Source organism: Nematostella vectensis, chromosome 4, assembly GCF_932526225.1.
Source record: "Nematostella vectensis chromosome 4, jaNemVect1.1, whole genome shotgun sequence".
Lineage (NCBI taxonomy): Eukaryota > Metazoa > Cnidaria > Anthozoa > Actiniaria > Edwardsiidae > Nematostella > Nematostella vectensis.
Genome location: NC_064037.1, coordinates 961,495 through 984,892, shown reverse-complemented (window position 1 = coordinate 984,892; position 23,398 = coordinate 961,495). Strand labels below are relative to the sequence as shown.

General features: G+C 42.2%; 5 protein-coding genes across 14 annotated transcripts; 4 read left to right on the top strand and 1 right to left on the bottom strand.

Moving 5' to 3' along the window:
• Window positions 1-38: 38 nt before the first annotated feature.
• Window positions 39-13,934, top strand: LOC5516170 (serine/threonine-protein kinase fray2). 10 transcript variants are annotated; one of them, XM_048725874.1, is made up of 9 exons: window positions 82-211; window positions 2,994-3,150; window positions 5,325-5,380; window positions 8,257-8,325; window positions 9,026-9,305; window positions 10,561-10,752; window positions 11,245-11,450; window positions 11,982-12,237; window positions 12,358-13,934. In XM_048725874.1, the coding sequence occupies exons 1-9, from the start codon at window positions 137-139 to the stop codon at window positions 12,372-12,374; spliced, it is 1,308 nt and encodes a 435-aa protein (XP_048581831.1). In that variant the 5' UTR covers window positions 82-136; the 3' UTR covers window positions 12,375-13,934. The 10 variants fall into 10 exon arrangements, with proteins under 10 accessions (XP_048581835.1, XP_001636223.1, XP_032241755.2 ...); XM_048725873.1 differs by having other exon boundaries at window positions 12,298-13,934; XM_048725876.1 differs by adding an exon at window positions 1,144-1,297 and having other exon boundaries at window positions 130-211; window positions 3,012-3,150; window positions 11,982-13,934.
• On the top strand, window positions 12,982-13,623 carry LOC125561760 (early nodulin-75-like). The gene has a single exon (XM_048726092.1). It carries the CDS (start codon window positions 12,982-12,984, stop codon window positions 13,621-13,623), a length of 642 nt encoding a protein of 213 aa, XP_048582049.1.
• LOC116605316 (uncharacterized protein CXorf65 homolog) lies at window positions 13,820-17,499 on the bottom strand. Its single transcript, XM_048725879.1, has 5 exons — window positions 17,331-17,499; window positions 16,671-16,757; window positions 16,152-16,268; window positions 14,510-14,584; window positions 13,820-14,215 (listed from the first exon to the last, which is right to left on the bottom strand). The coding sequence occupies exons 1-5, from the start codon at window positions 17,356-17,358 to the stop codon at window positions 13,977-13,979; spliced, it is 546 nt and encodes a 181-aa protein (XP_048581836.1). The 5' UTR covers window positions 17,359-17,499; the 3' UTR covers window positions 13,820-13,976.
• A 3,515-nt stretch (window positions 17,500-21,014) lies between these two features.
• On the top strand, window positions 21,015-22,214 carry LOC125561759 (mucin-2-like). Its single transcript, XM_048726090.1, has 2 exons — window positions 21,015-21,204; window positions 21,394-22,214. The coding sequence occupies exons 1-2, from the start codon at window positions 21,015-21,017 to the stop codon at window positions 22,212-22,214; spliced, it is 1,011 nt and encodes a 336-aa protein (XP_048582047.1).
• Window positions 22,215-22,315: 101 nt separating this feature from the next.
• Window positions 22,316-23,230, top strand: LOC5500060 (platelet glycoprotein Ib alpha chain). The gene is made up of 2 exons (XM_048726089.1): window positions 22,316-22,553; window positions 22,743-23,230. The coding sequence occupies exons 1-2, from the start codon at window positions 22,316-22,318 to the stop codon at window positions 23,228-23,230; spliced, it is 726 nt and encodes a 241-aa protein (XP_048582046.1).
• The last annotated feature ends 168 nt before the right edge of the window (window positions 23,231-23,398 follow it).

The following is a 23,398-nucleotide window of genomic DNA, read 5'->3' as shown; positions in this document are numbered from 1 at the left end:
CCTCCCCCTGTATAATTGCTTTTGTTTCATTTAACAGTTTAAAAGGAATCCATAGCTCCATTGATGAATTGCGACAGCCAAGGTATTGGGTACCCTGTGTAGATTTGGATGATACATCCGGGGATCGTTATCCAAGATGGAGGGACTCACTGGTTACACATCAAGTTCGTCAGAAGACGGCGAAAAACACCCCAAATCCGCTCCAAACCAGGTGATAATCAATTTAAACACATTCTAATGTAGAAATAGGTGATTCGAGAACTGTACTACATTGTTTTTCGCTCTCTTTTCCCAGTTTAGATGGAAAATCTTTAACTTTTATAATACCTACCAAGACATCTAGTCAAATCCTTAGTTATTTCTCTTTGTGAAGAGCCCATACCGAGAGGTTTGACTAATAATAACTATAAAACATCAAGCTTGCTCGTTTACGTTTTTAATTTAATGCCATACCATATTAGTTCTGCAACTTTCAAGCAGCGATTATACGGAAGTTGATGTTTTTGCTTTGTTTTGTACAGTTGTGGAAAATAAAATTTGTTAGCAGTAACATAGCTGTCAACCCAACTTGGACAGAAATCTTGTGAAATCGGTTGAAATTCAGTAAAAATGTGAAAAACTCCAGAGAGCCAATGCGGGTGAATACAAAGAATGTATGTACATTCTCACAAAAATTAGGCCTGTGATGAAGTCCAAAATCTTGTGACACCCACCTAATGCGAGTGAGTTGACATCTACGCAGTAAGGTACTTGTGCCTATTCATAGATCCGATGCGCGCACAAATATCAATCAGAAAGCAGCAAATAGAAGCCAAATGTCCCACAAAAGTCCACAAATTGTACAACAGTCGGATAAGGACAGTGATTATCTAAAAAACAGACGTTTATAGGGGTTTTCCTGCAACTTGGGAAATAAAACACGGTCACCTAAAATGATGGAAACTTGTCTTGTTGTCCAAGCTTGGTGAAAATCTTGTCGAGAAGCATAGAAATAACAAAAACAACGAGTTTGGTTGTTGAATGGAAACAGCCATGAATCCAGCTCAAAATACAAAAACTTGGAAATGATAAGATAAAGCTGTGCTCTTTTCAGTAGGTACTATGTGTTTATGTGTTTTCAAGGCTATTTTTGTCAATTTGCAGTGATTTAAGTGTGGGGAAAAGTAGAAGAGAAAGCTGAATTCGCTGTTTACGTCTGACTTCTAACTGCAAGTTTTATTGGTGAATGTCAAGATTTACTACAGCAAAAATACAAACATCAACAGTGTCATTCCTATATGTAATTGAAGTAACCTAGGTAATATTAAACACAATTTTAATGGTAGGACTTACACTGCTCTTGTATGTGTTTGCTTTTTGTTTTTCATTTCTTTGTAGTAAATTTTATGTGTTTTTCTACAATTTAACTATACACTATCCAACTCTACACAATCCAACTCTACACTAAATGTGGCCAGTCGAAGAAAACAGGGCTGGCACATACTTCACAGACTGGAAATGCTTATTTGCTTGTCCAGATTCGCATAAAGAAATCTTAAACCAATCTTTTTTGATGTCGATTGACGTCTTTTTGTGGGACTTTTGTGGAAGCACATGGCTGTTATTGTATCATATTTTCTGATTGACTATTCGTGTGCATGTGATTGAATTGTAGAATCTATGAATTAACGGCCACTTTCTATTACCGGCCACCCAAAAATAATTTCAAATATTTCATAACTTTAAAGAAACAAACATCTGTGAAACATGTTTTCTAAACCTTTTTACGATTGTTTATTATTTCGCTTAGCTAGGTAATTTATTCTTACGCACCATAAAATATAAATTGTATTTGAGATGAAAAGGTGAGGACGAAAAAATGTCATAAAAAAATACAATATTTACCGCTTGCAATGAAAACTGCTTGGCAAATCCACCATTCTGTTGATGTCCCAGAGTGCTTTCTGGCCTTTGTTTCTGCCTCGGTTTCATGCTAGATTTCATTGTTTGGGCCCCTATTATTGGCCATTCGAATGATTCAAAACAAATTTGAACAATTGTGAGCTTCGCCGTGCAGTGTGACACACCTGCCACGTGTGATGTCAGTTTTGAATCGCTTGGTATGGAGACAAATGGAGCTTAAATTATAATTTAATGGCTCTTTTTTAAACTACATTTATCAGATATTTCTGTGGTATTTTAGCTAAAAAGATGCAAGTTTTCTGTGCTATTTTTCCTGAAAAAAGCGAGCGATCATTGGGTGGCAGATGATAGGACATGGTGGGGGAAAATAGGAAAACAAACCTTTTTTAGCTAATTATCTTAATTGTAGCCATCAAGGTAATTTCATGTAGGCTGAATTATTAATAAGAAAGAGTCAAATATTTATTGTTATTAATACTGATAGCTGAATGTTTTTTGTTTGCAAGATATTTTAGCATAAACCTAAGGTGGCTGATAATGTAGGCATGAGTGAACTAATAATGAATAGAGCATGACATAATAACAATCATTTCAATTTGTGGATACAATCTTCTGTGAGATTTAGTAATAGGAAATTAAGTTTTGATGCCTTATCACAACTCCCTGATTGGACTTACTGCCTTACAAAGACAAAACCAAACTGTGTTTTATGTGTAACACTATTTTATATACCCTGAAGTGAGTGGTCAATAAGTCTGATGATAGGTAATCAATATGAATCAATAACAATTGATTGAATGGTAATGGAAGCCATACTGAGCATTACAGTAATCAATTGGATGATAATTACAGAAAGGGTGTTGGGACGAAAACGTTGGGACATATACCAGAGGGCCAAATCAACTTTTTACGTGCTGTTTAACAGTGTTAAATGCATTGCAACTACTCTTTTCTTGCTCAAATAAATACTTCAAGTCACTGAAAAGGGGTGCTTTCAGTAAAAAAAACGTGCTTGCCTATTTTTGTTTTTCGGGATTTGCTGTTTCTTTATGTTTTTCTAGCACTGCGAAGTGTGCGTTTTTATTATGTAGTTATCCAATGAATTGCAGACCACCTCAGGTATGGAATCAAGGCCAAATCCAATGTCGTTAGGCCCTGATGGGGATGTGTCAAAGAGGCTGAGAGCTGACGATGATGCATCCTCCGCTCCAGTGGTCACCAAAAAGACAAGAAGTGAAGAAAGCAATGGTATGTTTTATCATGAGTTTTGGATCTATCAGCCTCTGCTACAACTGACTCTCTTCCAAAGCTGTTTTTTTTTAAATGTGGAAGCATATGCAAGACTTCTCTTGAAAGCATTCCATACTACATATAATGTTTATTAGTGAATAGAGAATGAATAATACTGTATATCTCTTATAAAATAATTGAACTAAGTACAGGGTTTTTGATTGGTGGGATTGGTCACTTTCATTACGCTATGAAGGACATGCAATGATGCAGCATAAAACCATGTTAGGGGAATTTGTGCATCATCAGTCAACAACCCTGTGAATTCCCACAAACTTCTACCTTAAAAAATATTAACACTAAAAAATATTATTCTTCGGGAGAAAAACATGTTCCATGTAAATAGGAAATTGCAAAATAAGTCCAAATAGATGAACCATCAAATGATGAAGAAAACATTGCTTGGAATTCGAAGCCAGTTTTTCAAACTGTTTTGAGGTGCACTGGAATGACAACATGAGCGTGCACTGTTGTGGATTATTTTTGTCTTTTGCCTAGGATTAGGAATAACTTTATAAAAGAAATAAATGATTCTTTTTGTGCCTTCATTAAGTTTTGAAAACCTTGTTGTTCGTTTTGGGAATTCCCGATGTTAAGCACTTGACCTGTGGTCTCGTGCTCCACTGATCTGCTCTCGAATTCTCCCTTCACACCTCAGTTTTTAAAACTCAATGAAGGCATGTAAAGAATAATTTATTTCAATATATATATTGTCTTGTGTGGTTTCACCAAACTCTACTTTTATGATTTGCAAAAAAAATCGATAGCTTTATTTTTTAATATTTTTTTGATACCTTGAATTTGTTTCCGCAATGTCTTTTCTCCAAAAGGAAGGCCTCGTTTTTCCTACTATGTGAAACACATTACAATAAGCAGTATTGTTGCCTATTTTTAGACAGTGGCATGCAATGGTTGCATTCAACACATTGACCCCTCAACTGGCCTGTACCGGCCTTGAGAAGTACCCACCCCAAAAAAATATAAATGCAAAATAAACACAACAAACTCAGGCAGCAGTCTAAGGAATAAATGGTCTTGAAGATATGCATCCAACCAAGGTGATAGCAACTACTCTTTAGCCAAATAATAGCTCAGGTTCTTAGACAAAATTCAACTCATACAAGGAGAAAAAAGCAGAATCTCCCCTCTCAACAAAATGTTCAAAATACCACATAGGGAAAAGAGATCAGCAAACACAGCTCAAGACACAGATATATACTTTTATTCTAATCCTCCAGGTCCATATCCATGGCTTAAAAAAGCAATGTCTACTCCTTGAAAGCTTGTGAAACCACTTGGATGCCATTACGGATTGCAAAGCATTCTGGGTGATCTGGGAAAAATTCACTAGGGGAGAGCCAGTCAATGCTCCTCTCCACAAAGTCAGATGTTTTTTTTAAGGTCTTTTTTTTGTCTTTTCACCCCGAAGCCAAACAAATCAATCCCAGGTCATACAGACCCAGAATAACAGTGTAAACAATTTTAGAATCAATTTGGTTTTGGAAAAGACAGCATTTGGGAGCACTCTGGTGGTTCATTGGAAAATTATTTTCTCATCCAGGCAAAGCCAAACAAGAAAAAATCACCATGAATCCACCTTTGCTTGCAATTATCCATAAGCACAGCACTCAATTGTGCCCCAATAGACTTCATGATGTCCTAGGACACTCTTTCAATATGCTTATAGCTGTATTTTTGATGAAAAATACAAGCAACAAAATACAGCAAAATACAATCAATTTGTGCTTGTATGAGCACAGCAACAAGGGATTAAAAATGGGACTGCAAAGCACTGTTAGAAGCTAGGATACTGCTGACTAGGAAAAGTGGTGTTTGACTTTGACGGGCTGTATAAAACGCAAAATAGGGGGTATCTGTTTTCAGTCTGTTTTTTGTAAATTTAGCTAAAAAATACCAAGGAATCAATAGGTTAACAGATACTGAGCTTTTACACAAAAACAAGTTTTCAATTATTTCCTTATTTTTATTCAATCTTCAAGCCTTAGTTTTGACTTTGTAAATATATGAACTAAGACATTTCTAAGGGTGACTTTGTAAATATATGAACTAAGACATTTCTAAGGGTGGCTTTGGCCTTGTAGTAGTAACCTGTTGCTTTCTGCTGTGTGCAGATAACCACAGACAAATACATGAAGACTCCAGCCCTGGCCGGGATAGAAGCCCAGGAGTAAGTGAACCCTTACACCACCCCGTCCATCTTATATCACCCCTTATGTCACCCCAACCCCTTCATACCACCCTGCCCCCCTTAAACCCCACTCCCCCTTATACCAACCCACCCCATTATGTCACTGATTCAATGATCCGACTGGGCAGTGCAGTCATTGGACCCCTGAGAAACTGGATTTTAAGGCTAACTTCTTGTTTTATACCTTTTTATCAGGTTATTTTTCTTTTACATGTACTACAGTGTCATTAGCATTAGTATAAAATGTAAAAAAATATTCGAGAATTGTGTAGTTAGTAAGTCCATACTACCGTAGCTAAGACAAGCCAGGCTAACATCTTTTGTTAAAACTCAACATCATGTACCTTTAACATTGATGTAATGTGAGAACTATATATCACCTACAACATTTGTACCTATTCTACTATAGGGCAACATAGCTGTCCAAAGTAAACCATAGCATATTTCTGAGGGTGCAGTCTGACTCAAGTAATTTCTCTTTAAAGTTCTTTGAAAGCTCTGGAGTTGACCCAGCCACCAAGCAGCAACTACAAACATTGCTCACCAAGGTTGACCAGCTGTTGAAAAACCAGGAGAAGATGCTAAAATACCAGGAACAGTTGTTGGGCTTGCTGGAAGATGGGTCTGGCACTCCTGGTAAACCCAGGCAAGCGCCAATACTAACCCTTGCATCCCCTTCTCATTTGGTTAGCATGTCACCAAGCATGCCTGGGAAACCGGACATTGTAGTCACAGATGCCAGTAAGAATGTCTGTTTCACTGAATTTAAGATTCCAACAATTCCTATTGAAAACATCACATTTGTTAATGGTGTTTTGGGGACCCCTGCTGTGGCCCAAATCCAGGAAAACCAAAATGGTACTAAAACAGAGGATGAGAGTATGGCTGAAGTGGGGAACAACCCAGGGAAGGTATTCCAGGAATCCAGTGTGGTAGGTACTTTCACAATACCAGCTGAATTCCAGGATGAAGTGTTTGGCACCCAGGGAGATGGGAATTCCAAACAAAGTCTGGTAATTTCAGAAAGTGACAGTACTCGCATGAAGGAGCTCTTGCGGTGGGCTGAGAAGGTAAAACAGAAAAGTTGCTCTGTGGGGAATTTTGCTACTAATCTGGTCAAACTATTGTTTACCAAAGAAGAGCTCTTGAACAGAAACTGTACCGGATCAAGAGGAAAGACAGCACTTGATGCAGATAAATTGAACTTTGTGCGATATTGTACCTTTAGACTGTACCCCATGGATGTGGTGGAGCAAGAGTCTGTTTGGAGAAAAAAGTGTGTAGTATCCATTGATGAGTTCCTAAGACGCGGAAACAGGACTCGGTCATGTAGTAGGACTAGTCTGGATGGTAAAACCAAGGATGACTGTAGAGATGATAATGTTGCTTCTCAATCAGACTCAGCCAATCAGGCCAATGGGATAGTGGAAAGTGCTTTGTCACAATCAGATTAGTTGCTAAACACAATCAGATTAGTTGCTGTACACAATAAGATTAGTTGCTGTACACAATAAGATTAGTTGCTGTACACAATAAGATTAGTTGCTGTACACAATAAGATTAGTTGCTGTACACAATAAGATTAGTTGCTGTTCCGGAATACTAGAAATGCATGCATGATATTCTGCCTTTTTAAAACTTTTTTTTGTTGTTATGCTATCATAAAAGTAAGTCAAATCAGGCATTGCCTTTTATGCTTTTTATCGCTCTTTTTGCTTGGCTCAATCTAAAAAAAACAATTTACAATTCACCAAACAGGAAAGTAGTAATGGAATATTTACAGGAAAAATACTTTAAACTGTCTATTAGAAAACTAGCAAACAGTGTCCCATCAACCAGCAAATTGTATACAGTAAATGTCTTGTTATTCCACAGCTTGCAATGTCTGGATCTATACATCGGAACTCAGGTCCCAATACTGTGCATTATTTGTATGCAGCTATCAAAGCATTATTTTAGAGCATTGACAACTTGGCAACGTTGCACTCGGGAATTATGTGTATTCTATAATCCATTGTGGTTGTGCTGAGTTTTGAAAACTATTCAATAACTTATTTATACCCCTATTTCATAAAAGTAACACTCAGGATATCCATGTTCCATACTCTCAGGGCTCCATGGGTATTAAATTAATAAGCAAATAAATGTAAATAAAAACTTATCTAGGCTTAGTAAGCTGTATCGTTCTTTTTCTGTGCTCATTTACGTCATCAGACTATGATTCAGTCATTTATATGCTACCCATGAGCCACTGCTGGTTATGATGCATTCATTCCTGAGTGCAAATTTATTTGTAAAAATTGTAAAAAAAAATGCAACCATTGTTCTGCCATTTACCTACCTTATCTCATTGACTGCACTGCCCGGAAACTCCACCCCTCCACCCTCCTAAAAACACTCCCTTGTCCCAAAACATGTTCTTGTCCTATAAAGTGGCTGCTTATTGGCCCACCCTGTACATCAGTCCTTATCTATAACAGGATGACTGAAGCAACTGTCACAAAAAGACTAGGCTAGAATAGCCGCCTTTTCATGGGCAATGACCACTTGCTAGACATAACTACCCTACTCAGATATCGCTATCTTGCCATCAGATGCAGATTATGGATAGTCAAACTATTGAGGTGCTAGCATCATTGATCACGACTTGCTCACATGGTGCTAGCATCATTTATCGTGACTTGCTCACATTCCGTGAAATTTGTATCAAGCCCATTACAAAGTGTAAGACTCACTTAGACCCTCTGCGCATTCAGCTATAACCTTCTAATAATCTGCCGTTTACATAAACAAAGTGTTTGCACCATTCTCATGTACGAAGTAGTTAAGTATGTAGTGCTTTTTTTACTGACTAGTCTGACAGCCATCATGAAGAACCCCGAGAGGATGAGTTTGGTCGGGACCCCCCAGCATCCCATCGCCAGGTAAGTTATCCCGCCAAGGCCATACTTGTTTGGTGACGTGCCCTCTGAGCTCACCTAGGGTTTTTCCCGAATCCCATTTGAACGCAAGAGCAACACAGCAGCTTGATTATATTGTTTAGTTGTGTTCCACCTATAGTGAAAATCAACCTTGAGGAACAGACCATTTTAATATTTGAATTGTCGAAGGAGGTTTGAGCAAGATTTACATGCACATTTTTTGCGTAAAAGATTGCCGACCGAAAAAAGGAACTTGGAAAAAAATTGAGGGGTCCCACTATTTATTTTTAATTTCACCCCTTTTTTCCTAATAGAAACGTACATAAATCCATGGTAAACTAGATATGTTCAGGAAAGTGGTTTAACAGCGGCAAGCGCGCTGTCGTGGCCACCTTAACGAGAAGTTAAATCAATGAAAATCAACGAGGATGCGATGTTAGTTTGATTGACATGAACGCTAGCCAAACTAGGTTCTCGTATATTAGTCGTTTTTTTGTATTGGCGGCCCCGATAGCGCGCTTGCACTATAACCGTAGCAGATACCAAAAGGCAAGTGGGCCCTTCCCACAGGGGCCCTTTGGGGAAAGCTGTTTAACTTCCTTTAGCCCACGAATCTCTCCCGCAGCCCCCTTCACACCCCTGTAGTCGGAGCAAATACTAACTCTTTCAGTTCTTAAAGATCCTCGCTGTCTGCATCCTCTAGGAAGAAGACTCTAAACGCCGATCTTCAGTCGATAGACGGCCGAGGTCAAGCCGAGAATCACCCGAACGGAAACGGCCGTCTAGCCTTGGTCGAGACTCTTCCGAGCGCAGACCGTCTGCTCGTGTCTCTTCCGATAATTCGCGATCCCCTCCACATAGACGTGACAGCAGTAGACGCTCGCACTCGCCTTCCAGACGCTCTAGCGACGACCGATCGACTGATGCGAGAGATCGACGTGATCGAAGAAGGAGCTCGTCTCGGGAGAGAAGACCGCCTCGAGGTAGAGAATGCTATTTCATGCTATTCAGCGCTTACAGCAGACAAAAGAGAAAATAAACATTGACCAAAAGAATTCTTATGCTCGCAGTATCCCCCTCTCTTTTCCAAATTAACGCGTTAAACGACCACGCAAACCTGATTGGTTTTCTGCAGGAATAGGTGCTGCAATAAAAAGACGCAACTAGCTGCATCGCATCGCTGCCTTTACATGTAGACTTTTCGGCTGCAACTTGTCTCACGCGCCCTGCACGCGCCCTGTCACACGTGAAGTTTTTCCTGAGACTTGAAACAAATGCAAAATGCAAGAAATGCAAACTAAGTTGCAAAGGGGGTGTCACGCAAAAAAATGCGCGTGCGACCTGCAACAATTTTTTGCGAGACAGGACGCAAGAGAAAAAAAGTACGTATGACAAGGCCTTTAAAACGCACGATTCCTGGAATCAATACCGCCGCGCGCACAACCAAGTAGTGCATTTAATAATGCTATAAAAACAACATTGAAAACCCTAAAAACTTATGGAAAAAAATTCTTAATATTTCGCCTTCTAAATCTAATAATAATAATAATTTTTCTTTTGTTTCTTCTTCTGGGCGTTCTACAAGAGCCGCCACTACAAATAATCTTGCGCTGCCCCGTCCTAGAACGGATTCCGGCAAGCTAACTTTCACCTTTTCTGTTGTGTCTTTATTTAACTCTCTTACCCCGGAATTGAAAAGGCTCGCTACTTCCTCCTTTTTTCCGAATTTGTCGCTTGTGTTTAAGAAAAACCTTCGCAAAGTTTTTTTTTGCCTCGCCTAAGCCACGTTTCGCACCTCGAAGAACTTTTTTGCTATTCTTGCCGCTTTTATTTGAACTGTCGATGTGCTCGAGCTTCACGTGAAGCTTGCTTCATCATGTACATGTTTTTGTCATCTGTAATCCATGTTTGTACATTTTGTTGTGTTTGTGGCTGTCTTTGTAGCACAGTTTCAAAGTATCTAGTTACAGTTTCTTAGTCTAGTAATATTTTTGTTTAGTTCACATTAGTCTAGAGTTGCTTTTGATTGTAATATGATCAACTATGTAAATATTTTTTTATAATCTAGTATAGTATATTTTAGGAGGGCCATGGGTTAGAAAACTGTCAAAAGTTATCAAGCTATAAAGTTTATTGTATTGTATTGTAAATGGCTGTCTATGAATTACTGCTCTCATCATTGTTCTCTCAATTTTATGTTCTAACTTCTTTTGATTCTCTGTTATCTATCCATCTTAGACCGTGACCGTGACCGTGATCGTGATCGGGACCGATATGACCGTGATCGTGGAAGGCGTGACAGCGATCGCGATCGCTATGACCGTGACAGGGGACGGCGTGACGGTGACCGCGACCGCTACCGTGATGACAGGAGGGGAAGGCGTGACAGATTCCGACGTTCACCTGGGCCGTGCACACCTGTGGTCAAAAGTAAGTCAATGTTTTTAAACCTCTCCGCATTTTTCTTTAATTTTTTAACAGTACCGGAATAGCAATCCTATCGAAAGCTAAAGTGACGAGATTTCTTGTATTTTGACAAGAAAATATCTACTAAAATAGGTTATGTTTGCCCCCTCGCAACACCTTAATAAATCCCGTGCAGTATGTCTGTCTTATGAACGCTGGAGAGTATTGTCTTTCCTGTCAGGCATAAAAGGTCTCTTATCTTCATTATTCAAACTATCAACAACAACCATCATGACCCAGCGGACAATGCCCTGATAGATTGACCACGCGTCAAGGGGACTATCGGCAAAATTACTCCACACGAGTACATGCCAGCACAGCGCCAGCAAGCAGCATTAGAGTCAACACCTCAGGGGATCAGATAGCTGGTGCTGTTTGTACGTTTTTTTGAAAATGTAAACCAAATTATTCCTACACAAAATATGTCTCCACGTTGAATTCTCTCTTATATCGCAGCCCCAGCTGTTCCCGTTCGCGCGCCCACATCAGAAGAGGTCCAAGCGAAACTAGCGGCGCACGCAGAGGTCTTGCGCCAACAGGCTCAGACCCAGGCCAAAGCAATCAACATGCCCGGCTACCTGAACCCTGCGGTGGTCAACCCTCAGCAGTACAAAGTGCAGCAGGAGAAGAAGAAGTTGTTATGGAGCGGCAAGAAAAAAGAGGTAATGAGGCACAACAACTGAGGAACATCCTCATTTATTGACAAGAAAAATGCCTAAAAACAAAGTCTTTTAGTGCTCCACATGCACCTGGTTGTTTTATTATATAAACACCAACTGCTCCTCGCACTTTGCAGTTATGAGTCAGATTTATTGTGTAAAAACTGTGACAGCGTATCCAGCGGTTCTTATGCGTCCACGAGGGACGGGACCTCGTGATTGACGTACTTATGCGAGAAGACGAAGGGCTTACAGTCCCAAATGTAGAGAGGTTTTTACATGCTCAATGATATAATATCTACTCGATAAAAAAACATAAACAAACTGTCCGTAGCGTTGAGCCATAGGGGTTTTCTCAAAGAGGAGATAGTAAGGGTTGGATGGATTGATAAAACTGCCCCATTCTGTTTAGTATGGGAAAACTGAGCTTAGGGTGGATTGGTAAAACTTTAAAGTGCCCCATTCTGTTTAGTATGGGGAAACCAAGCTAAGGGTGGATTGGTAAAACTTTAGACTGCCCCATCGTGTTTTCAGGCAGCTGCTCCCCCAGGTCAGTGGAGCGCGGCAAGCTACACCTCCGAGATGGACCCCAAGTTCCGCCGACTGATGGGTATCAAGGGGGGAGAAGCGCAAGACTCTCAGCTAGAGAGTACTCCCGCAGCCGCCAAGCCTGAAGGCCAAGGTCAGAGCGAGCTCCTGCACAACCTTGAGATTGAGTTCGAACGATCACGTGCCTTTCAGCTGTCGCGAGGTGCTGGCGGAAAAAGCGGCATAGGGCTCGGCTACCAAGGACCCAAGTTCCCATGATACTTTATGCTAGCGGTATACCTTATAGGGCTCGGCTACCAAGGACCCAAGTTCCCATGATACCTTATGCTAGCGGTATACCTTATAGGGCTCGGCTACCAAGGACCCAAGTTCCCATGATACTTTATGCTAGCGGTATACCTTATAGGGCTCGGCTACCAAGGACCCAAGTTCCCATGATACCTTATGCTAGCGGTATACCTTATAGGGCTCGGCTACCAAGGACCCAAGTTCCCATGATACCTTATGCTAGCGGTATACCTTATAGGGCTCGGCTACCAAGGACCCAAGTTCCCATGATACCTTATGCTAGCGGTATACCTTATAGGGCTCGGCTACCAAGGACCCAAGTTCCCATGATACCTTATGCTAGCGGTATACCTTATAGGGCTCGGCTACCAAGGACCCAAGTTCCCATGATACCTTATGCTAGCGGTATACCTTATAGGGCTCGGCTACCAAGGACCCAAGTTCCCATGATACCTTATGCTAGCGGTATACCTTATAGGGCTCGGCTACCAAGGACCCAAGTTCCCATGATACCTTATGCTAGCGGTATACCTTATAAGGATCGGCTACCAAGTTCCCATGATACATTATGCTAGCGGTAAAAAGATATATGATTCTGTTCCGAGCGACCCAAGCCTCCATGATTCTTGATGTCATGGTGCAGACCAGTATAGCAGGTTAAGACTTCATTTCCAGGGGCCTAATTTCCCATGATGCCATGTTGCTAAGTGGTGCCGTCGGAACAGCGCAGCTTACTGTTCCCAAGGACCCCATTTCGCAAGGACCCCTATTCCTAAGGACCCCATTTCGCAAGGACCCCTATTCCCAAGGACCCCAATTTGCAAAGGTCCCAATTCCCAAGGACCCCATTTCGCAAGGACCCCAATTCCCAAGGACCCCATTTTGCAAGGACCCCTATTCCCAAGGACCCCATTTCGCAAGGACCCCTATTCCCAAGGGCCCCAATTCGCAAGGACCCCTATTCCCAAGGACCCATTTCGCAAGGACCCCTATTCCCAAGGACCCCAATTCCCAAGGACCCCAATTCGCAAGGACCTCAATTCCCAAGGACCTCAATTCCCAAGGACCCCAATTCACAAGGACCCCATTTCGCAAGTACCCCTATTCCCAAGGACCCCCATTCGCACTGACCCCATTTCCCAAGGACCCCAACTCGCAAGGACCCCAATTCCCAAGGACCCCAACTGGCATGGACCCCATTTCCCAAGGACCCCAATTCGCACGGACCCCAATTCGCAAGGACCCCAACTCGCAATGCCGTATGCCCCCGAACTCCCTTGTTGCCTCGCTTTTTGACGGGGCTATTACACCCCTTGGTGAGGAAATGCAATCGCACTGATTGATTACAAGTGTTTTTTTACACTCGTTACCTGTCACAATGCCGCGAGTTTTTTTTTCTTCTAATTTTCTGTTATGGATAGAATAGTCTTGTCTACTTTCTGGATTCCTTTTTAAATTGTATCTTATTTATTTAAAATGCCCCTGACACTGTTATAACTACCAGGAGAGTAGAGAGGGAGGAAGTAAATATTGAGCAAGTGGAAAAGTACTATTTTATTCGGTGTTTAGGTACTGAATAAATATATATCCATAGTTTTCTAAGCACGCTTATACTTAGAAAGATCAATAAAATATCAGTGTGTTATTAAACAATGTGAAATTTTTCAAGAACCTTACGGGAAGAGGGGCTCATTATCTAGTAGGCTTTCGTTGTCGCGTTTTGTTTTGATGGGAGGGCGTGGCACCCGATGTTTTATTTTTGGTCTTTGCTTGTTCGGTCTCGGACCGGATACGTCCGGCGCTGTTTCGCTGTCCGTTTTTACTGCGCACCCGGTTAGCTAAATTCCACATGGATTTCTTTTTGTGCGGCTTTTTGTGCTGACTTTTGATTAGTCTCGTTGGGGGCCTTTGAGAGAGGGCTTCTAGACGTGCTGTAAAATTAAAAAAAATGCGAATTGTTTTTTTTTGTGTGGTGCTTTCTAACTTTGGTATTATCCATTTTGTTGCACGGAAAGGTTATCACTAGAAGTCTCTTCCAACCCTTGATTCGTGTTCACGATGCTTTGCGCACCGTGCTTTCTGATAGACAACATGGGGCGAGCTATTAGCATACTAACCCAGCAGTTTCGGGTTGCTCAAGGCAACATAGGGCAAGCTATTCACGTACTTACCCAGCAGTTTCGGGTTGCTCAAGGCAACATAGGGCAAGCTATTAGCATACTTACCCAGCAGTTTCGGGTTGCTGGTTTCCAGGTCATTTAGCATTGAAGTATACGTCTTTGGATAGTCACCCAACCCCTCTGCAATTTTTATATGGTAGATAACCACGAGTATTAATAGAATACGTCAAATTATAGAATACATCCTAAATTTAGGCGTAATATATGATAATCGTAGAACACCAAAGTATTAATAGAATGCATTACAAATTATAGAATACATCTTCATAAATTATAGAATACATTCCAAATGTACTCATTCATGATGCAACAAAGCTGTACCTCGTGTATAATCTACCCATGATGCAACATAACTCTACCTCGTGTATAATCTACCCATGATGCAACATAACTCTACCTCGTGTAAAATCTACCCATGATGCAACATAACTACCTCGTGTAAAATCTACCCATGATGCAACATAACTCTACCTCGTGTATAATCTACCCATGATGCAACATAACTCTACCTCGTGTATAATCTACCCATGATGCAACATAGCTGTTTCTCGTTTATAATCTACCCATGATGCAACACAACTCTACCTCGTGTGTAATCTACCCATGATGCAACATAGCTGTTTCTCGTTTATAATCTACCCATGATGCAACACAACTCTACCTCGTGTGCAATCTACCCATGATGCAACATAACTCTACCTCGTGTATAATCTACCCATGATGCAACATAGCTGTTTCTCGTTTATAATCTACCCATTATGCAACACAACTCTACCTCGTGTGTAATCTACCCATGATGCAACATAACTCTACCTCGTGTATAATCTACCCATGATGCAACATAACTCTACCTCGTGTATAATCTACCCATGATGCAACACAACTCTACCTCGTGTATAATCTACCCATAATGCAACACAACTCTACCTCGTGTGTAATCTACCCATGATGCAACATAACTCTACCTCGTGTATAATCTACCCATGATGCAACATAACTCTACCTCGTGTATAATCTACTCATGATGCAACACAACTCTACCTCGTGTATAATCTACCCATGATGCAACATAACTCTACCTCGTGTATAATCTACCCATGATGCAACATAACTCTACCTCGTGTATAATCTACCCATGATGCAACACAACTCTACCTCGTGTATAATCTACCCATAATGCAACACAACTCTACCTCGTGTGTAATCTACCCATGATGCAACATAACTCTACCTCGTGTATAATCTACTCATGATGCAACACAACTCTACCTCGTGTATAATCTACCCATGATGCAACAGGGGGGAGGGGGGTCTGATGTGTAGTGGTACCTTCCGGACCTTGAAAAGTGGCTTTGGTGAGCAAAGGTCTCCTCTCTGTGCGGCTTGAGAACCTTGTTTATACCCCTCCCCTTCATCCTAACCGTTTACGACCTATCTATCTTGACAATTGCACGAAGGTCTCTCTATGCTTGATAGCCTATGTAAACCCCCCTCTCCCCATGTTCCGTTTACCACCTGTCTATTTTGACAATTGCACAAAGGTCTTTCTATGCTTGAAAACCTATGTGTACTCCCCTCCCATGTACCGTTTACCAACTTTCTATCTTGACAATTGCATGAAGGTCTCTCTGTGCTTGAAAGCTTGTGTATACCCCCTCTCAACCGTTCATCCTAACCGTTGACCTACTTTCTATCTTGACGAGCACGAAGGTCTCCCTGGGCTTAAGGACTTTGTGGGCATACTGGTGGAGATAGTCCGGCAGATTCTTTAGATCCCCTTCCTCGTCTGACAGGTCTAGGGTTACTATGAAATCAATCAATCGATCATTTATCAACCAACAGTTTATACACCTATTTCAATTAAGGTTGACTCTTAGAAAATGGAAAATGATGAATGCCTAGAGCACCACTGGTTAGGGAAAACAAGTCTTGTATCTTAATAACATTCAGTGAGGCTAAATTCCTCCTGTAGCTAGGGCCATGTAATGAATGAACCCATTTTTAATACAAGAAGACATTATCATCGGCCAAACTTTGTTCCATTTTCCAATTTCTTATAGTCAAACTTAATTGAAATAGGTGTATAGCAGTTTTGCAGGCGATGCCCTGAATTTCAGTGCGTATTAGTGTTATGAATTACAACGGGGAAACGGTTATCAGCTCGCTGCACGGATAAGTACCATTTCACTTTAATTGGGTATCTCACCTCCCCGCTGACAACGACACCGTCGTCTAATGTTCTCCAGTAGATTTTGGGTGACAAAGTTTGGATTGAAAAGCTCGTCCTCGTCATCTGAGATCATAAAAAGAAACGGATAAAAAAGCATGCTGCCACCATAGAAGACCTGCTTGAAAAACATTTTTTCTGTCTTAAATCTGAAGGTAGGAATCGAAAACAAAAACAATCAACATAAACTAAACAGCAACATCTGTAGTCGAATCCTACCAACTTGAGCCTTTAAGGAAGGTCATCACGACACTAAAGATGTATAATAGAGATGTTTGAGCGAGTTGAAGTCTTCAAGTTTTTCAGGTTTATAACCAGTTCTTTCAGTTTATAAAAGCTACCTCCATCAAAAGATGGAAAAATAAACATAAATATTAGTTAATTGAGGGGATTAAGCGGGCAAGACTACATGAAGGAATGCTAATATTATGATTTGCATGTAAAGAGTTTGATGTGACAGAATCTAGGTTTCACGTTTCTCTCGTTTCTATTATGTGTAGTGTATGTTTACTCAAATATTTAATAATCAATTCGATAGGTTGCTGGTAGCTGTTCTGCCGCCCATCATCTGTGGACACTTAGTGCCTATCGTTATTTATGATGATAACATCGTTTCATTATTATATTATTGATCCTTACCTCCAAATCGGACAGTAATAAACGCCATACAAAGTACAGCTTCAGAAAACCTAGATGTAAGGAATATGTCGATTTGTCTGCCCGTGATCGCTGTCAACAAAACATTTGCAATTAAATAAACTCAGAAAAATAAACCGACCTCGAGGGAAATAAAAACAACTCATTAATTGTGCAAATGACCGTCGTTTGATACGCAATGTTTTGTCAAACGCCGATACAATCAAAAGGCTTTATACACAATAGAGGTGTCGTGTTTGAGAAATATTAAAGAATAAGCATTTCTCAATATGGTGTATAAACATATAGTTTATAGAGTGGTGTGATATAAACAACAGATATGAAAACGATAAAATAGGAGTAAGGTAATACTTATTTTTTGTTAACAACACAAGGCTCTTAAGTGACTGATTTTCGGTTGAGAAACGGAACGTTTTTATTTTGGGAGTTATTTAAGGCTGAAAATATTTTTAATGATGTTCTTTAATTTCAGTGTACATGAAGATATTATACCCAACTAGTCACATAAATGGTCAATAGAACAAGAACAAGGTTTTTATTCTACATTGTAGTGTCGAGGGGTTGATGAAGGACTAGCCGTCCACCTGGCGGGAGGTGCCAGTTTATTCCTCTCTATCTCACAACGTGAGAGAAGAACATGAACAGATGACTCGGAATACACCCTTTCCCTTTTTGTATGTTTTACACAGAGCGGCCTGTCCTTTTTGCGGTACAGCAGTGCAATTTGTTTTTCCTTCACAACCTGTATATTTAAACTGGTTTTGTTTAGAATGGACCACAAAGGAAAACCGCGTCCGTGCGGTAATTTTATAGTTTTGTTAACTATAGTTACCGTTATCAGTTTATGGGTTAAATATGACAAGTTTCATGTCAAAACATTACTATAATCACCACTAGCAGGGGCAGGAATGTTATTGGAATATTATTACAACACGTTGCCATTATTCATAACAGGGCAGTACTAAGGTTGGTGATTCTTTTACTTATTTCACGATATGCTGGATTAGCAGTAAGGTTTTGGCCATCTTTACAGGTTCAGCCTCTGCAGTTCGGACCTGGGGTGGGACTCCCCCTTGTCCAAAGGAGGTTGGGCGTTTTTCTGCCATCACCTTCGCTCTGGGCTGGTATTATGGTACTTAAGGCGACCTACTACCGTACCAGAAGTTTGACACCTCTCCACTTTGCGCTTTTGCTACACGGGCGCATTGCACTGATTTGTAGATATAAATGCATTACCAAGGAAAGATGAAAGTTCATATATGCTGAAATATTTCAAGGTAGTGCGTGGTCTCAAGATATGACGTCACCCTACCTAATCTAATACAATTAATGCTGCCTCCAGATCGCAAGTTCCAATGAAATAAATCCATGGAGCTTGAAGATACTATCGTTTTCCAATTGCGAGGAGATTTTGAACAATTTTCACTTTTGAATTTTTATTTTTGAGAAAATAAAGGATGTTGATTTTAGAGGTTTAATGCATACAATATTAACCCGTATTTCTTAGACCACCACAACTTCGCCCAGGGAAGTAAATTCGACAACCGACTTGTCTAGTGTTTTAATGCTTGATACCTATATTCTAAGAATTGATGCCAAAACCGATTGAAAGTTTTTTAGATCGCGAGATTTCTTTCTTAGAACGTTGATAATGCCTCGCCATTTAGAGAGCCACGACTTCATTCGGCGCTACAACAATAAAAGTGCGTCTAATATCCAATTCCCACGTACAATTTACTTTGATGTGTAAATTAAGGGGTCATTGAAAACCTCCTTCATATCTTTTTATTGTAACTAAACTACGCATGCAAGCTAAGTAGAATAACTAGGTTGTATGATTTAAAAAACTGCAGACAAGCTGTAGAATAACTAGATGGTATGACTAGAAAAAAAAAAACTACAAACAAGCTGTAGACTAACAAAACAGGCGTATTTTTTACGCCTCCGGTTACTACTCTGTTTTCTCAGAGGCCTTAAACGGACCATTTCAATCTATTTATCTATAATAAAAATAGGAGGCTCAGTAGTCCCAACACCAAATTTTTATTCATATTTCACTTTTATACTTCTGTGGAGTACCACAGAAACACTTCCCCCTGCCTACTAGCAGGTGATCCTATGGAGTACCACTGAAACACAACCCCCTGCCCTACTAGCAAGTGATCCTGTGGAGTACCACAGAAACACTACCCCCTGCCCTACTAACAGTGATTGTATGGAGTACCACAGAAACACTACCCCCTGCCCTACTAACAGGTGATCGTATGGAGTACCACAGAAGCACTACCCCCTGCCCTACTAACAGTGATCCTATGGAGTACCACTGAAACACTTCCCCCTGCCCTACTAACAGTGATCGTATGGAGTACCACATAAACACTACCCCCTGCCCTACTAACAGGTGATCGTATGGAGTACCACAGAAGTACTACCCCCTACCCAACTAGCAGGTGACCGTATGGAGTACCACAGAAGCACTACCCCCTGCCCTACTAACAGTGATCCTGTGGAGTACCACAGAAGCACTACCCCCTGCCCTACTAACAGTGATCGCATGGAGTACCACAGAAACACTACCCCCTGCCCTACTAACAGTGATCGCATGGAGTACCACAGAAGCACTACCCCCTGCCCTACTAACAGGTGATCGTATGGAGTACCATAGAAACACTACCCCCTGCCCTACTAACAGTGATCGCATGGAGTACCACAGAAGCACTACCCCCTGCCCTACTAACAGTGATCGTATGGAGTACCACAGAAACACTACCCCCTGCCCTACTAACAGGTGATCGTATGGAGTACCACAGAAGTACTACCCCCTACCCAACTAGCAGGTGATCGTATGGAGTACCACAGAAGCACTACCCCCTGCCCTACTAACAGTGATCGTATGGAGTACCACAGAAGCACTACCCCCTGCCCTACTAACAGTGATCGTATGGAGTACCACAGAAGCACTACCCCCTGCCCTACTAGCAGGTGATCGTATGGAGTACCACAGAAACACTACCCCCTACCCTACTAACAGTGATCGTATGGAGTACCACAGAAGCACTACCCCCTGCCCTACTAACAGTGATCCTATGGAGTACCACAGAAACACTACCCCCTGCCCTACTAACAGTGATCGTATGGAGTACCACAGAAGCACTACCCCCTGCCCTACTAACAGTGATCCTATGGCGTACCACAGAAACACTACCCCCTACCCTGCTAGCAGGTGATCCTATGGAGTACCACAGAAGCACTACCCCCTGCCCTACTAACAGTGATCGTATGGAGTACCACAAAAACACTACCCCCTGCCCTACTAACAGTGATCGTATGGAGTACCACAGAAGCACTACCCCCTGCCCTACTAGCAGGTGATCCTGTGGAGTACCACAAAAACACTACCCCCTGCCCTACTAACAGTGATCGTATGGAGTACCACAGAAGCACTACCCCCTGCCCTACTAGCAGGTGATCCTGTGGAGTACCACAGAAACACTACCCCCTGCCCTACTAACAGTGATCGTATGGAGTACCACAGAAACACTACCCCCTGCCCTACTAACAGTGATCCTATGGAGTACCACAGAAGCACTACCCCCTACCCTACTAATAGTGATCGTATGGAGTACCACAGAAGCACTACCCCCTTCCCTACTAGTAGGTGATCCTATGGAGTACCACAGAAAAACTACCCCCTGCCCTACTAACAGTGATCGTATGGAGTACCACAGAAGCACTACCCCCTGCCCTACTAACAGTGATCGTATGGAGTACCACAGAAGCACTACCCCCTGCCCTACTAGCAGTGATCGTATGGAGTACCACAGAAGCACTACCCCCTGCCCTACTAGCAGTGATCGTATGGAGTACCACAGAAGCACTACCCCCTGCCCTACTAGCAGGTGATCGTATGGAGTACCACAGAAGCACTACCCCCTTCCCTACTAACAGTGATTGTATGGAGTACCACAGAAGCACTACCCCCTGCCCTACTAGCAGGTGATCCTATGGAGTACCACAGAAACACTACCCCCTGCCCTACTAACAGTGATCCTATGGAGTACCACAGAAGCACTACCCCCTGCTCTACTAACAGTGATCGCATGGAGTACCACAGAAGCACTACCCCCTACCCTACTAACAGTGATCGTATGGAGTACCACAGAAGCACTACCCCCTGCCCTACTAACAGTGATCGTATGGAGTACCACAGAAGCACTACCCCCTGCCCTACTAGCAGGTGATCGTATGGAGTACCACAGAAGCACTACCCCCTACCCTACTAACAGTGATCGTATGGAGTACCACAGAAGCACTACCCCCTACCCTACTAACAGTGATCGTATGGAGTACCACAGAAGCACTACCCCCTGCCCTACTAACAGTGATCGTATGGAGTACCACAGAAGCACTACCCCCTGCCCTACTAACAGTGATCGTATGGAGTACCACAGAAGCACTACCCCCTGCCCTACTAACAGTGATCGTATGGAGTACCACAGAAGCACTACCCCCTGCCCTACTAACAGTGATCGTATGGAGTACCACAGAAACACTACCCCCTGCCCTACTAACAGTGATCGTATGGAGTACCACAGAAGCACTACCCCCTGCCCTACTAACAGTGATCGTATGGAGTACCACAGAAGCACTACCCCCTACCCTACTAACAGTGATCGTATGGAGTACCACAGAAGCACTACCCCCTGCCCTACTAACAGTGATCGTATGGAGTACCACAGAAGCACTACCCCCTGCCCTACTACCAGTGATCGTATGGAGTACCACAGAAGCACTACCCCCTGCCCTACTAACAGTGATCGTATGGAGTACCACAGAAGCACTACCCCCTACCCTACTAGCAGGTGATCGTATGGAGTACCACGGAAGCACTACCCCCTGCCCTACTAACAGTGATCGTATGGAGTACCACAGAAACACTACCCCCTGCCCTACTAGCAGGTGATCGTATGGAGTACCACAGAAGCACTACCCCCTGCCCTACTAACAGTGATGCTATGGAGTACCACAGAAGCACTACCCCCTGCCCTACTAACAGTGATCGCATGGAGTACCACAGAAGCACTACCCCCTGCCCTACTAACAGTGATCGTATGGAGTACCACAGAAACACTACCCCCTGCCCTACTAACAGTGATCCTATGGAGTACCACAGAAGCACTACCCCCTGCCCTACTAACAGTGATCGTATGGAGTACCACAGAAGCACTACCCCCTTCCCTACTAGCAGGTGATCGTATGGAGTACCACAGAAACACTACCCCCTGCCCTACTAACAGTGATCCTATGGAGTACCACAGAAACACTACCCCCTGCCCTACTAACAGTGATCGTATGGAGTACCACAGAAGCACTACCCCCCTGCCCTACTAACAGTGATCGTATGGAGTACCACAGAAGCACTACCCCCTGCCCTACTAACAGTGATCGTATGGAGTACCACAGAAGCACTACCCCCTGCCCTACTAACAGTGATCGTATGGAGTACCACAGAAGCACTACCCCCTGCCCTACTAGCAGTGATCGTATGGAGTACCACAGAAACACTACCCCCTGCCCTACTAACAGTGATCCTATGGAGTACCACAGAAGCACTACCCCCTGCCCTACTAGCAAGTGATCCTATGGAGTACCACAGAAACACTACCCCCTGCCCTACTAACAGTGATCCTATGGAGTACCACAGAAGCACTACCCCCTGCCCTACTAACAGTGATCCTATGGAGTACCACAGAAACACTACCCCCTGCCCTACTAACAGTGATCGTATGGAGTACCACAGAAGCACTACCCCCTGCCCTACTAACAGTGATCGTATGGAGTACCACAGAAGCACTACCCCCTGCCCTACCCTGCCCTACTAGCCTGTCGCTTTCTTCTTTTAATGTGATTTTCACACGATACGTATATAGGTTTTTGAGTAATAACATTGCTTGTGCGAGAGTGGGGAGAGGGGAATGGCAGAGTCTGACTCCGATTTTTACCCACATGTCCATTGAAAAATCTCGACATTACTTGAGTTAAACTTGACC